Source organism: Orycteropus afer, unplaced genomic scaffold (genome assembly GCF_000298275.1).
Source record: "Orycteropus afer afer isolate SDZICR_OR568_19922 unplaced genomic scaffold, OryAfe1.0 scaffold00112, whole genome shotgun sequence".
In the NCBI taxonomy this organism is placed as follows: Eukaryota; Metazoa; Chordata; class Mammalia; order Tubulidentata; family Orycteropodidae; genus Orycteropus; species Orycteropus afer.
In genome coordinates, this window is record NW_006921699.1 from 8,596,715 (window position 1) to 8,612,003 (window position 15,289).

Below are 15,289 nucleotides of genomic sequence, written 5' to 3' on the forward strand. Positions count from 1 at the left end.
TACCTGTGCACCATGTGCATCCCACTGGATTTGAAACACCAGTGGCTCAGCCTTAAAACTCACATACATTATATTCAGAGCCACAATATACTGACCTTGATAGAATGGGAGAAAATATGGAATAGAGCCTCAAATTCCTAAAAACAAACAAACAAAAAAACAAAATAAACAGACCTACTCAACTGGTTGAGATGGGAGAACTCTCTGAGACTATTCATCTGAGATATTCTTCAAAATTTGAACTGGAACTAAACCCTGAGGTCACCTTATAGCTAAATAGCAAACTGACTCAAAAAGTACTCCTTTAAAAATGACTCTAATGAGATGAAGATGAGAATGTAAAGGGGGAAGAAAACTAGATAATGGAAATGAAACAACTAGAATAGAAATAATGAGAATGCTCATGCATTGTAAAGAATGTGACCAATGTCACTGAACAACTTGTGTTGTTGTTATTGCTGTTAGTTGCCGTCAAGCTGGCTCCAACTCATAGTGACCCTATGTACAACAGAACGAACCACTGCCTGGTCCTGTGCCAGCCTCACTATCCTTGCTATACTTGAACCCACTGTGGCAGCCAGTGTCAATCAATCGCATTGAGAGACTTTCCCTTTTTCATTGACCCTCCACTTTATCAAGCATGATAACCTTCTCCAAGGAATGGTCCCTTCTGACAACATGACTAAAGTAGGTGAGACAAAGTCTGGCCATTCTTCCTTCCAAGGAACATTCTGGCTGCACTTCTTCCAGGACAGATCTGTTAGTTCTTTTGGGAGTTCATGGTACTTTCAGCATTCTTCGCCAGCACCACAACTCAAAAGCATCAACTCTTCTTTGGTCTTCTTTATTCATTGTCCAGCTTTCACAGGCATATGAGGCTATTGAAAATACCATGGCCTGAATTAGGCCCACTTTAGTCTTCAAAGAGACATCTTTGCTCTTCAGAATTTTAATGAAGTCTTTTGCAGCAGATTTTCCCAGTGCAATACATCATCTTATTTCTTGACTGCCGCTTCCATTGGTGTTGATTAGGGGTCCAAGTAATATGAAATCTTTGACAACTTCAATCTTTTCTCCACTTATCATGATGCTGCTAATTGAACCATTTGTGAGGATTTTTATTTTCTTTATGTTGAGGTGTAAATTGTTTAATGGAAACATGAACTGCTGTGTAAATCTTCACTAAAAACACAAACTTTTGTTTAAAGGAAAAAAAAAAACATGTACAAGACTGCTTATAGCAGTATTTTCACAATCACCTAAAACTGGAAACTACCCAAATGTCTGTCTAGAGAAGAATGATCGAGTAGATGAAGATACCAGCATATAATGGAATACTATATATCAGTAAAATGGAATAAAACTACATTCAAGAATGTGGATCAATCTCACAAACCTGATGCAGAATGAAAAGAAGTCCCACAGAAAAAGACGCGTGCTATTTAATTCTATTTATACAGTTTTCATAGGCAGGCAAAATTAATATACGATGTTAAAAGTTGGGATTCCCCTTGCTAAAGGTGGCACAAGAGATCTCTGGGATTCTGGCACAGTTCCTTTTCTTGATCTGGGTGCTGGTTACACAGATGAATTCACTTTGTGAAAATTCATTGACCTGTACACTTAGGCTTTGTAAATTTTTCTCTTTGTAAGTTACACCTCAATAGAATTAAAACAGATAACAAACCCAATACTCTGCGTACCAGGAGACCAAGCTTTACGTAGAATATAGAGGCTTTTGATACTACTTCCCTCTCAACACTTACAGAAATGTCAACATTTTTAAATGAGGGGAGCTTGGTAAATGAAATGATCTGTTATGGCTAATAATGCCGAAAGTGATTTGGTTTATACTTTGCTAAGCAAAGCCACATGGGCAAGATGAAGTAAGATACTCAGTCAGCTGTTGGTTTGGTGGGTGTGTAGATAAAGCGGACGTTTTCAAGGAAAGTAGCAGAACCTGTTTCAAAATGCATCAGCTACTTTCGTTTTGTACTTATCCTTTATGTTCTAGGTCTTATCATTTTGAAGAACATATAAAACTTCTATGCTTAGAACCTATATTACATAAATAAGCATCAACATATCCAGTAGATGTCCCAGGTTTGGACACCTTTCTTACCTCTTCCAGATAGCCGAACACCATTATTGATAGCATTTTTGTTTTTATAAGGCTTCTCTTGGCCCATAATCATTCCAGTGAAAGGTGCATACACAGTAGATCCATCAGAGCACAAGACATCAACACCCTGGTGAGGCCTATGATTTCTAGGATGTAAATAAGAAATAACACACTGAAGATCTCCCCTGGGGAACTTTATTGTCAGACATGTGGTGTCAACCTAGTGTTTCCAGATGAGGATATCAAAACAATGAAACTGCCAGAACTTGTTAGGATGTCCCAGGTTTCTTCACTCTGTTTAGTCCAAATATAACCTCCCTCCCTGCAGGTGGTTATTACTACCATATTTTTTCCACAAAAAATGTGCCCACACATACAACACACGGTATAGCATGGTTATGAAAGCAGTGTGGGGTGGGAGTTGTGCAACTGGCAAAAACATATAACATGTGTGTTATTTGTGTAATAATATAGTATGTTGTAAAGAGCAGTTACAACTATGTGTTGCTGTCATTGAGCTGGCTCTGACTCATGGTGGCACAACATACAACAGAATGAAACATTGCTTGGTCCTGGGCGTCTTCACTGTCCTTGGCATGCTCAAGTCTGTTGCTGCAGCCACTGTCTACTTTGAGTGTCTTCCAATCTAGGAGCTTCAACTTCCAGCACTATATTAGATGACATTGTGATTCATAGAGTTTTCACTGGCTAATTTTTGGCAGTAGATATTCACACTTCCTTCCTAGTCTGTCTGAATCCGGAAGCGCCACTGGCACTTGTCCACCATGATATTTAAAATACCAGTGGCATAACTTCCAGCATTGTAGCAACACAAAAGCCACCATAGTACAGCACAATGACAGACAGTGGGGATTTGGTGCACAGTAAGCCTTAAACTTAAAATTTAAGTACATTTTATAAATATCTGAATCTTGAACCCTTCAAGATCCACTTTGAAAAGAACTTTTTTTTTTTTTAAATGGGAATTTATCTTAAAGGTATCACACACTATCCTAACCTTATTTGCCTTTCAGTAATCTAGAAAAGTCATTATAAATATTATTTAATGTCTGTGATATTTTAGTATAGTTAGTGATAGCCTCTGGTTTTATTAAAGGGACACAAACACAAAATGGGTTCAGATTGTGAGGTTTCTTGAGTTCGTCTCTAAAAGTAAAAGTGATCAGCGTTTGCTTTTGGCTACAGTCCCTATACCTGCTTTTACCAGCCTCTTCTCCCTTCTAATAGTCTTCTACCTGAAAAACCACATGCACCCGCATTATTAGAATTATGTGTAAAGCAACATCGAGCAGATTCTAAGTGAAGATCCAAAAAATGAAGTGCATGAACTTTAGGGTACATGCTGAGTCTCAATTTTGGTAAGTCAGAGGCCATTTGCCTGTATTTTCCATCTCTTAGCCCTATTTTGGTGTAGTGGTTAAAACATTCAGCTGATAACCAAAAGTTTGGCAGTTTAAATCCACCAGCGGCTCTGTGGGAGAAAGATGAGGCAGTCTGCTTCCATAAAGATTTACAGCCTTGGAAACCCTGTGGAAATTGCTATAAGTTGGAATTGACTTGATGACGGTGGGTTTTGTTTTAGTTTTAGTTTTAGACTTATTTAAGTAGCTCTGGTGGCATTGTGCCTAAGGCATTTGACTGCTAACCAGAAGGTTGGCAGTTCAAATCCACAAGCCACTCCACAGAAGGAAGACTGGGCAATCTACTTCAGTAAAGATTTACCATCTCAGAAACCCAAAGGGGGATGCTATGAGTTGGCATCAACTCAATGGCAGTGAGTTTGGTTTTTTGGTTTTAAGATGTTTGAGGTTGCTTTGTAAGTGGCACGTGTATACGTGAGAGTTTCAATATAATTAGGATAGAGATACAGCTGGACACATGGCTGTTTCAATAGAGAGTGCCAACCCAAGGGGTAGTGTGTTATTAAAACATCTAAGTGTGTCCCTCATGTGTGGATGAGATTAAGAAGATTTCTTGCCTGCTTAGGGTCGGCCTCTAACAATCTACTTATACAGACTGCATAACATCATGGTTTGGTGGAAAGAGGCCTGAATTCAAGTCCATCCTTCTCCACCTGCTAATTGTGTTTGACAGGTTCCTTAATCCTTGGTTACTTCAGTTCATGTTTCTCATCTATCAAATGGAATAGTGACATTTGACTTTTATCATAGAAAAAGCCAGTGAGCTAAATCAATGTGTGAAAACATTCCTTCTTACTTTCTTTTTTCTGAAAACATTCTAATTAGGGTGTTTGCTTCTTTCCCTTTTTTTCCTATTCCAAGTTCTTTTCCCAATTTAGGGGCCATATTTGAAGCAGAGCTCTTAATAGTTGCTCCAAAAACTATTATAACTGGTTACATCTCTGAGTTCATGCTGTCAGGAGATAACTGTGGGCACTTGGGGAAACTTATGGCTAGGACACTAAAAGGTTAGGAGCCAAAAGAGTTTGTTACGTATGAAACCACATACCTTTGAGCAGTGTACTGTCCACAGCCATGGCTATCACAGGTCCTTATTTCATTAGAAGACTTGCCAGCACATATATTAGCCCATGGCCCCGCCAATACTAAAAAGGAGAGATAGGAAAAGCAGATTTTCTGACTCCAGCTGCTATTTTCATACTCCATTTGATTTATTAGCCTCCCAATGGCTTTTTAAAATTCTGTTTCCACCATAGTTTTTTCTCTTTTTGTAGTACAGGGAGCAATCTTCCTTTAACTCCTGACTCACATGCAAAATTATTTTTTTCTCTGGTAACAGCATTTGTTTTATGACAAATAGAATATTTGCAAATGTGTTTACTTAGAGACATCAATTTCTATAATTATATTTTAAGATTACCCACTAATAAATGGAATGCATTATGCTCAATTTTTTTTTTTTCTTATTACCTGGCAAGGGACCTTGGATTTAGCAAAAGAATCAAACAGCATGGCTCAAACAAAATAATTTTAGAAATGCAAAACTAAAGTATAAATACTTCTTTAATGTTATTCCTAAAAATCAACTCAAAGCAAATGTTTGAATTAAAGGAAAAGCAAACTCTGAACTAGCAAAGTTTATATGTAACACTAAATAAATTTCTCTCATATTTATAAACATGGAAAGGGAAGATCCTTGGAAATAAGAACATATGAAACTAATTTAGCTGAGATTGGTAGAGTGGGAAAGAAGGTAGGAAAGAGAGTAGATAAAGTTATATAAAAAGTCATGAAGCAGTAAAACATAGAGAAGGGGCTAGCTCTCTTCAGTGTATTTTGTACAAATTTTGCTTTAGTTGCACCTTGTCTCTTTAATATGGTAAGCATTGCTAAATGTTCAGTTGAATTAAGTGTCCTGGGTTTCAAATTAACATTGTCAGAAACATGCAGTTCATAAACTTCTCCTTTCCTTTCAAAACAAAAGCAAAAGCACAAACAAGAACCTGCTGATTTGGTTGTTGGCTTTATTTAAAGACATTTTCCTATTCACTAATACATATGTTTTGAAGAGAAGCTACAGAATATGGTTATTAAGAATAGTCTTCAATTTCATAAATATAAGTTTGTTTCAAAAGTCATACCTTAGAGCCAAGCTTCCAGCCAACACTTTGATCAACACATAATACCATTCATTGGCACATTAATATTGAATCTTTTGGTATTAAGGCATATACAACACTACTTATTATTTATACATTTTTGTCTCCCACTGGGACTTTTAAGGGAGCATTTCCCTTTGTCCTGTGTCAGGAATTTTCTAAATCTAATGCTCATTTGAGCAAATTTTCTTTCACAAAATCACAAACTTCTTATTTTCTCATTTTTTTCCAATTAATCCTTTGACCAAAATTGAAGGACTTTTCTCATTATATTTTAATATTTTCTTAATTAAGGAATGAAAACATTCAAGTAGAATTCACTGACAGACTGTCCTGACCACTGTGTATCCTTTCCATTCCTTTCTGAATACCCTAATACACACTTCTCTCATGATCGTGCTATTTAAATGACTTTCAATCTAGTCCTGAATTCAGTCTTTAAAAATTAGCCAAGATTCTAAAATTCTAGTTTTGACTTACCAGTTGAAATCAGAACAGCCAAAAGGAGGACTCTTGTAGAAAACATTTGTCTTTTTGTTTCCCTTATGATGGTGCTTCTTCTGATAATGAGAATTGCTCCCAATCCTCTTTGAATAGTCAAGTTTAAATTAATACTTCCTAGTTATCTAGCCTTAGAATTTTGCATCTCTCATTTCTTTGATTTAGTGTTAGACACACACACACAAATAAAAGAATGAAGCAAGTCAAATTGTAATATTCCAAGGATATCTATTTTATTCACATTAGACTTAATAAAGCATTCAAAGCCCTTTGATCTGAAGAGGAAGCCAGTTTTAATGGAAAAGCTAGCTAAACATTAACAGAAAGTGATAAGGCTATGTGCAGATTGACAGTCTTTTGGCTGTGGCTGGTAAGAAAATATCCAAGTGAATAGTGGAATATTTAGTATTATCTGGTAGTAGATCTTCCTTTCATTTCCTAGGTAGTACTTATTTAAGAAAAGAATTGATCACTAATAGTATGTGACCAACCATAACATATTCTGTAGCATATCCCTTAGTTATTTTCAAATTATCAGTTCAGCTGTATTTCACTTGTGTAATATTTGCAAATAATTTTAATATTATGATAAAATTATACTTTTTTTCAAATATATGATTTTAAATGTTTGCTTTTTTTGATTAATGAAGAATTACCAACATACATCAGCAGGGGAAAGGATGGATAAATTTATGACATTTATACAGTAGAATATAATCCAAAAAAACCAAACTCACTACCGCTGAGTCAATTTCACCTCATAGCGACCCCTACTTGGGTTTCTGTGGCAATATCTCTACGGAAATAGATTGCCCAGTTTTCCTTCCAAGGAATGGCTGGTGGGTTTGAACCTCCAGCCTTCCGGGTAGCAGTCAAATACCTTAGGCACTACACCACCAGAGCTCCCTGTAGAATAAAATATGGCAGTTTAAATGAAGACAGTCTATATGTATTAACATAACTAATCTCCATATATATTGCTAAATAAAAAGCCCTTATTTGAATGACATATACAGCATTATACCATTTATTTAAATTTTGAAAACACAAAAAATGTATACTAATCTTTACTAATAACTGCATATATAATTAGGTTAGTAGTTACCTCTGGGGAGGGAGGAAAATAGAATTGTCGAGTATACAAAGTATGGGGGGCTGTCGTTCAAACCATGTTTCATTCTGTTGTACATGGGGTCACCATGAGTCAGAGCCAACTTGATGGACCTAACAGCAACACACAAAGTACTTAAACTTTAAACTATTATATTTCTAAAAAGGAAAAAGATGAGAAGTAAATATGTAAAATATTAATGTATTAATTATTGGAGATAGATGCATGGGTATCTATGATATTACTCAATCTAATTTTCAATATATTTTTAAATTTATTGTATGTTTTAAACACATGTTAACAGCTCATTCTTTCTATGTTTAATATTAGATGAACCCAACCATTGCTATCAAGTAGTGACCCTGTAAGTAGAGTAAAACTCCCCCACAGGGTTCCAAAGTCGGTAAGGAGCTCTGGTGGAGCAGTGCCTAAGGCATTTGACTGTTAAACAGAAGGTTGGTGGTACAAACCCACCAGTTGCTCCATACCATAAAGATTTACTGCCTTGGAAACACAATGGGTTCACTATGCGTCAGAACCGACTTGATGGCAGTGGGTTTTTTGTTTTGTTTTGTTTAGTTTTCTGATCTTTATAAAAGCAGATTGCTTTCCCCCACAGTGCAGCTGGTGGGTTCAAATCACCAACCTTCCAGTTAGCATAGTGGTTAAGCACTATGCAACTAGGGATCCTAACATTAGATGAAGCTCTGCAATTTTCTGTGGAAACATCACAATTTAAATAATTTGTCAGTAAATGAGGGAGATTGAAATCAGAGCCCCAATTCTTCCCCTTTCCCTGCATCCATATGCTTGCCATGTGTCCCCAAAGGCTGATGGGACTTTTGCATCTCTTGATTTTGGGCTCAGCTATGTGACTTGGTTTAACCAATAAAATGAGGCAGAGATGATAGTATCTGGGGTATGTGACTTTCCACTTGCCTTCTTGTTTTCCGCCATCACCAAGAAGATAGCATTCCCAAACCTGCTGGCTCCAGGAAGAGAATGCAAGTCACATGGAACAGAGTCCCAGACAAGCCACCTCAGCAGAACCCAGACCAGCACAATCCCTAGAAGTGTGGCAGTAATAACTTGTTGTCATTTGAAGTCACTGAGTTTTGGGATCCTATGTTACACAATAATAACTAAATGGTATCAATTAGACCACATACCACTTTTTACTTTATACACAACCTTTCAAGGAGGCGTGTAATTTGCAAAGTGCACAATGCCTATTCGTTCAGTGTATCAAAGAATTGAGTCAATGGCCTAGAGAAAAAATGGGAGTGCTTAAAACAAAAACCCACTGCCAGGAAGAATAGGACAGAGTAGAACTGTCCCATAGGGTTTTCAAGGCTGTAAATCTTTATGGAAGCAGGCTGTCTCCTCTTTCTCCCATGGAGCAGTTGGTAGGTTTGAACTGCTGACCTTTCAGTTTGCAGCCAAGTGCTTTAACCACTGTACCACAGAAGACTCAAATTGTTGTTTTTAAAATGTTTTGTTTGGAGTTGTATTTGGATTAAGTACATACATGTTTTAATCCATCAAAAAGTAAAATTAAACACATATTCACATAAAATGTGTCAATACTTGGGTTTGTGGAACTATCACAAATCGCAAGGTGGTATTATTAAATTCTTATAAACTTTTTGCTCCATGTGACCTCTAAAGAACACAAGCTATAAGAAATTAAAATACAGAAAAATTGCACTTATGTTTGTAATCACAGTGCCAGGCACTATATAGTGCCATCCTGTGGCAGTTTCTATGCTAAGTGCTTATCTTATTTAATTCTCATAGAACCAGCAGTTAAAGGCATCCTGTGTCTCCCAGGAATGGGTCTTCCTTAGTATCCATCTCCTACTCAGTCACTGATAGGGAATAGCCTGGTGATTTTGCTCCCCACCACACTCCCAAGGAAACATTTGCCAATTTCTGGAGACATGTTTGTTTATCACAACTAGTGGGCTGCCACTGGCATCTCGTGGGTAAAGGTCAAGGATGAAGCTAAAGATCCTACAATGTGCAGTCAGTCCCCAACAACAAAGAATTAACCAGTCTAAAACATCAATAATATCCAGGTTGAGAAGCCCTCATCTAATGTATATCCTATGTTTAGTTTGTAAATAGAATGAAGACTATATTGAATTAAATCTGTCTTGATGGTTATTGGTCAAAACCAAACCAAACTCACTGCCGTCGAGTCAGATCCAACTCATAGTGACCCCTCCTTCTGTTTCCAAGGCAGAATCACTACAGAAGTAGATTGCCCAACCTTCCTGCTGAGGAGTGGCAGGTTTTAAAAAAATCCTGATGGGCCAGCACAGAAGATCCTGGGTAGAGTGGGAGAACGATGTGGAACAAAACTCAAAATCATTAAAAAAAAAAAATAAAATAAGGCCAGGTTTACTGGTCTGATAGAGCCTGGTGAGACCTCAAGACCATAACTCCTAGTTACCCTTCGGGTCTGGAATTGAACTCACTTCCGTATCTTCTAGATGTATGATAGACAGGTATATGGGATGAGTATTTACCCCAGGTAGATACACTCCTTAGAACGATCAATCTTTGGGAGAACAGAAGGGCAATATTTTCACAAGGAGATAGCTCAGGGGCAAGAATGCATAGGAAAGAAGGACACAGGGAAAAGGTAACTGTAGGGAGTAAGTGGGAAAAGAGCTGTTGTGTTGTGGGGATTGCAATCAATGTCATGAAACAAAATGTGTATGAACTGCTGTATGGGGAATGAATTTGCTCTGTAAATTTTCACCCAAATCACAATTGAAAAAAAAAAAAAATCCTGATGGGCATGAGCACATTAAATTACTTAAATTACATTGAAAATCACCAGCTCACAGAATTATTGGACACAATAATTACATTCCATTATGTTTAAGAAAATACTAAAGGAATTAAAGCAAAAATAAGGAGCCCTGGTGGCATAGTGGTTAAGCATTTGGCAGGAGTTCAAACCTACCAGCCACTTCTCTGAAAAAAGATGTGACAGTCTACTTCCCTTGAAAATGCTGTGGGGCAGTTCAACTTTATTCTATAAGGTCACTGTGAGTCAGAATTGACTCCACAGCAATGGATTAACAGGAAAGCAAGAGTAAGCTAGCTAACAACACATTTGTTGTGAACATGGCTGGCTAATGTCAATTTTAAAGTGTAATTCCAGGACTAAAAGGCAGCGTCATTATTCTTTAGATAAGATCAGTGTTTGTAAAGAATGTTCAAACCATTGCTACATATTGGAGATTGATTAGAAACACTGATCTGTTACTGCACAGCTTTGAATGAGACTGTTATCCTTTCTGAGATATATTTCCTCATAAGGAAATATATATGGAAGTATAATTACTTGTCAGGCTACAATTACTGACAGGTATTTAAATTTTGCAATGGATAGTCAACTATCAATACTATCAGATGACCTCTCCAAGGCAAAGGAAGACTCTTTGAAGAGGAGCACGATAGTTATAGACAAGCAAAGGTAGATATCATTACATACACAATCCTGCAATAACAGCAATAGCAATAATCTATGAGTGGATACATAGAGAGACACGTGAGCTGAATAGGTGTGAGAAGGCAGGACTATATCCACACACATATATAGGTTTGACAAAGGATATTTCTACATATGTGTCTTTATGTACTGAAAATATATCCATGAATATAGTAGAGCATACAGAGGGCAAAGTTATGAAAACTTCTTTACCATAGCTAAACACCTTGAGGGAATGAGCCACTGGGCCTGGGAGCTCAAGACCATGGTCTTAGGGGACATCAAGGTCAATTGACATAACACAGTCCACAGAGACAATGTTGTACATCCTAATTTGGTGAGTAGTGACTGGGATCTTAAAAGCTTATGAGCAGCCATCTAAATTGCAACTATTGAGCTCTCCTTGTCCAGAACAAAGAAGAGTGAAGAACTCAGACACAAGGAAATAATTATTCCAAAGGTATAATGGAACACATGAACTCCAAACTCCATGCCCATGAGACCAGAAAAGCTAGATGGTGCCTGGCTACCTCTGCTAACTGCTCTGAAAGGAATCACAGTGGAAGATCCTCAATAAAGTGGGAGAAAAATGTGAAACAAAACTCAAAATCATGAAGAACAACAGACTTACTGCTTATAGAGACTGGTGGAACCCCCATGACTATGGTCCTTAGTCACCTTTTGAGCCTGGAACTGAACTCATTCCCATGGTTCAAACAATAAGCAAATCTGTGAAGTGAACAATAACACCAGAGAGGTAAGCACTCTTTAGAACAGGCAACCATATGGAATCAAAAGGGCAGCATTTGCCCAGGGATGAAGCTCAAAAGGCAGGAAGGGATAGGGAAAAAGGATGAATGGAAATGGTAAACACAGGGAGAAAGTGGAATAAGTGCTGTTAATTGTTGGGATTACAATCAATGTCATGAAACAATATATGTATAAATTGTTGAATGGATAACCAATTTGCTCTGTAAACTTTCACTCAAATCACAATTAAAAAATTAAAATTAATCTCTCACTTTCCCCCATGCTCATACATGAGGAAAAGACCATTGTACTTTCCTTAGCAAGTCCATGAAAAGATAGAGAAAGCTAGGAGAAGGAGAAATTCAAACTGGTTCTAATTCAAGTTTTATGGCAATGATGATAAAAAATCTTGTGTATATTCAGATTAAATAAAAGTGACTAGCCTTTCAGCACATCATTCTCATTTCTCATTAAAATGAGAAATGACAGTGTAGAAAGGCTCACCCAATTGCAAAGACCTAATTGCTTTTTCCTGCCTTATCCTTGGTTCTCTGTAACTCTGTCTTCTTTTTCCTGGAAGGTAAGTAATGAGCTGGAATATCAAAGTGAGGAGACTGGCTATGTTCTAGCAGTTTATGAACAAGTTGATTCTGATAGTTCTGCTATGTTAATATTTGTGTTAATATTAAGTATAAACAGAAAATAATGGAGAGAAACATACGACCCAGATGGCAGGGTTATGAATTTAAAGATGGCTTTCCAGCATAGCACCATTTCCCCCTCAGATTAAAAACATAAAACTTACAGAAGAAAAGTACTAGAAATGTAATAAAATTTGGATGAATAAGTTAGAAGAAGAAAAAACTGGGCAGAGTTCCCCAGTTTTTTATATATATATAAAATACCAAAGCCACTGTTACTGAGTCAGTACCAACTCATAGCAACCCTATAGGACAAAATAGAAGTGCCCATGTTGTTGTTGTTGTTATGTGCTGTTGAGTCGGCCCCGACTCATAGTAACCCCTCCTTGGGTTGCCAAGGCAGTATCACTACGGAAGCAGATTGCCCAATCTTCCTTCCAAGGAGTAGCTGGTGGGTTTGCACTGCCAGCCTTCTGGTTAGCAGTCAAGTGCCTTAGGCACTATGCTACCAGAGCTCCTAGAACTGCCCATAGGGCACATCTTTAAGAAGCACATTGTCTTGTCTTTCTCCTATGGAGCGGCTGGTGGGTTTGAACTGCCAATCTTTTGGTTAGCAGCTGAATGCTTTAACCACTGCACCACCACCCTCCACCCTGGCCTGGCATCTCACAGATGGTGTGGCTTATCTGCAGAGGGGCTAAACTAGAGCATATGAAGGAGTAAGAACAAACTTGCTGTACATGGACAAACATCTAGGACAGGGGATGTTGTTATTATTAAGTACCCTTGAGCTGAACTCAACTCAACTCATGTCATGAGACCCCATGTACAATGGGATCAAACCATTGTGATGGTTTTCATTGGCTGATTTTTCAGAAATAGGTTGCCAGGACTTTCTTCCTAATCTTTCATAGTCTGGAAATTCATGATAGTAACATGCAAGCTTGCACTGACAGATAGGTGGTGGTTGTTCTGAAGTGCATTGACCAGGAATCAGATGCAAGTGTCCCACATGGAAGGTGAGAATTCCGTCACTGAACTATCACTGTCTCCAAGAAAGGAAAGACTACTACTTAATACAAGTGGATCTGAAACATATCTGAAGTTTGATAGACTTGTAAATTGTAAAGTGTATTCTAATAAAATGTAATTTGTAAAATATATTCTAGGATAGTATTTTAATACTACGTTGCACTCAGTTTTGTTCAGGTCAATGTTGCTGTGAATAATAGTTAGAAATAAGCTAAATATGCATAAAGCTAGAAAAAGAATAGATCAGTGGAACAGAACAGAGGTTTAGAAATAGACACAAACACAAGCAATAGTTAGTACATGATAAAAGTGCCACGTTAGACCAATAGGAAATGTATTATCCCATAAATAATATTGAAACAACTTTTGGCTGATAATTTCTCTGTTGATTTTTAAGAATTAATTATATTGGTTTGTTCTGTTACATATGTAATACATTTTCTTGCCAAAATTACCAAAAAAAAAAAAGAAAAAAAAAGTCTAAAATATAAATCCTCCACTACATTTTGGGCATACATATGTTTCTCTAGGCTCTGGTGGCATAGTGCCTAACCCATTTGACTGCTAACCAGAAGGCTGGCAGTTCAAACCCTCCAGCCACTCCTCGGCAGCAAGGTTGGGCAATCTACTTCTGTAGTGATACCGCCTCGGAAACCCAAGGAGGAGTCGCTATGAGACGGGTCTGACTCAATGGCAGTGAGTTTATATGTTTCTCTGTTTAATTTTAATGATTCTCTATTATCAGGAAAATATTGGTGTTTTATTAAAGGGTACTATCTTTAAATGAGTATATCACTAAAAATTAAATGCAAGAAAAGATTAAGGATTTTAATAGAACATTAAATAACAGAAGAGTTAAACTATAGGTCATGTCTGGGTGCTTCTATTTGGATAAACTTCACCTAAAACTCTTTTGGCTTTACTTCACTGTGGGAATAATGGGGAAAGTAGTGGTGGAAATAATTTCTTCACTATCCTTGATCTTTAATTTCTTCTGCAGTTTGGAGGCCTTTGTGAAAGGGATGGGGCCAATGTACTTTGCAAAGGGTCGTTGTCCTGGGTGTCCTTACTAAACAAACTGGACTCCCTCCCTTTGTCTGCTTCCAGTGTTTCACAGGAAAGTACTGACCTAGAAATAGCAGGCTGTGTTAGGTCAGTGATTTATTAGCCAAATGTATTCAGAAACCTCAAATAAGTTCAGACTGCTCTGCTAAAGTCTGAACGGTCATGATCAGAGTCAAAACCAAAAAACCAATCCCACTGCTATCAAGAGGATACCGATTCATAACAACCCCCATTGGGTTTCTAAGGCTATAAATCTTTACAGAAGTAGATTGCTTCATCTTCCTCCCATGGAGCAGCTATAGGTTTGAACCACCGACCTTCTGATTAGCAGCCAAATGCCTTACCCACTAGGCTACCAGACCTCCTTTGATCTGAGTTAAGGCATTAAATATATGAGTTTTGCCTACTGGAAGCTTTAGTTTGATATCTTCCACGTTTTTTTTTGAAAATGCTAGGTAAACATTTAAATCATTCCCAACCCTTTCCCCTCCAAAATAATAACCAATAATAATAACTAAAATCGTTGCCATCCGACTCATTGTGACCCTATAGAGACAGAATGGAAATAATGAAAAGCATGAGAGATTAATCACCACAGCTTTGAGATGTAACATAAGCAAGGAGGAGGATTTGATTACAAAAAGTATTTTAATGTGGGGCACCATTTCTAAGTTTTCTACTATATGAGATGATTGACTTATCCTAGAAAACAAAAACCTAAAGAAGCGATTCCTAATGAACCATTACCTTCTTCATTGATTGACTGATGGAGGCAATAGGTTGTGATCTTTACTATGAAGTAGATATTATTTCGTTTGCTTTAAATTAAGGTGTAAGATACTGAAGGTGAAAAGATTTGTCTGTTTATGAAATACAACTTTGTATGTAAAGTCTGATTGAGTACTTCAGGGTTAGAGAGGGATGTTGCCAGGAGGAAGTATTCCTAGCTAGAGGCCTCTGA

General features: G+C 37.4%; 1 protein-coding gene across 1 annotated transcript in view; it reads right to left on the reverse strand.

Annotated features, from left to right (window-relative positions):
• The window catches only part of LECT2 (leukocyte cell derived chemotaxin 2), a 14,643-nt gene extending 8,394 nt beyond the window's left edge, over positions 1 to 6,249 (reverse strand). The window contains exons 1-3 of the mRNA XM_007943781.2: positions 6,204 to 6,249; positions 4,613 to 4,709; positions 2,123 to 2,268 (exon numbers count right to left, since the gene is read on the reverse strand). Coding sequence (XP_007941972.1) covers positions 2,123 to 2,268; positions 4,613 to 4,709; positions 6,204 to 6,249 — 289 coding nt within the window. The remainder of the gene's footprint in view (positions 1 to 2,122; positions 2,269 to 4,612; positions 4,710 to 6,203) is intronic.
• Between the last annotated feature and the right edge of the window lie 9,040 nt (positions 6,250 to 15,289).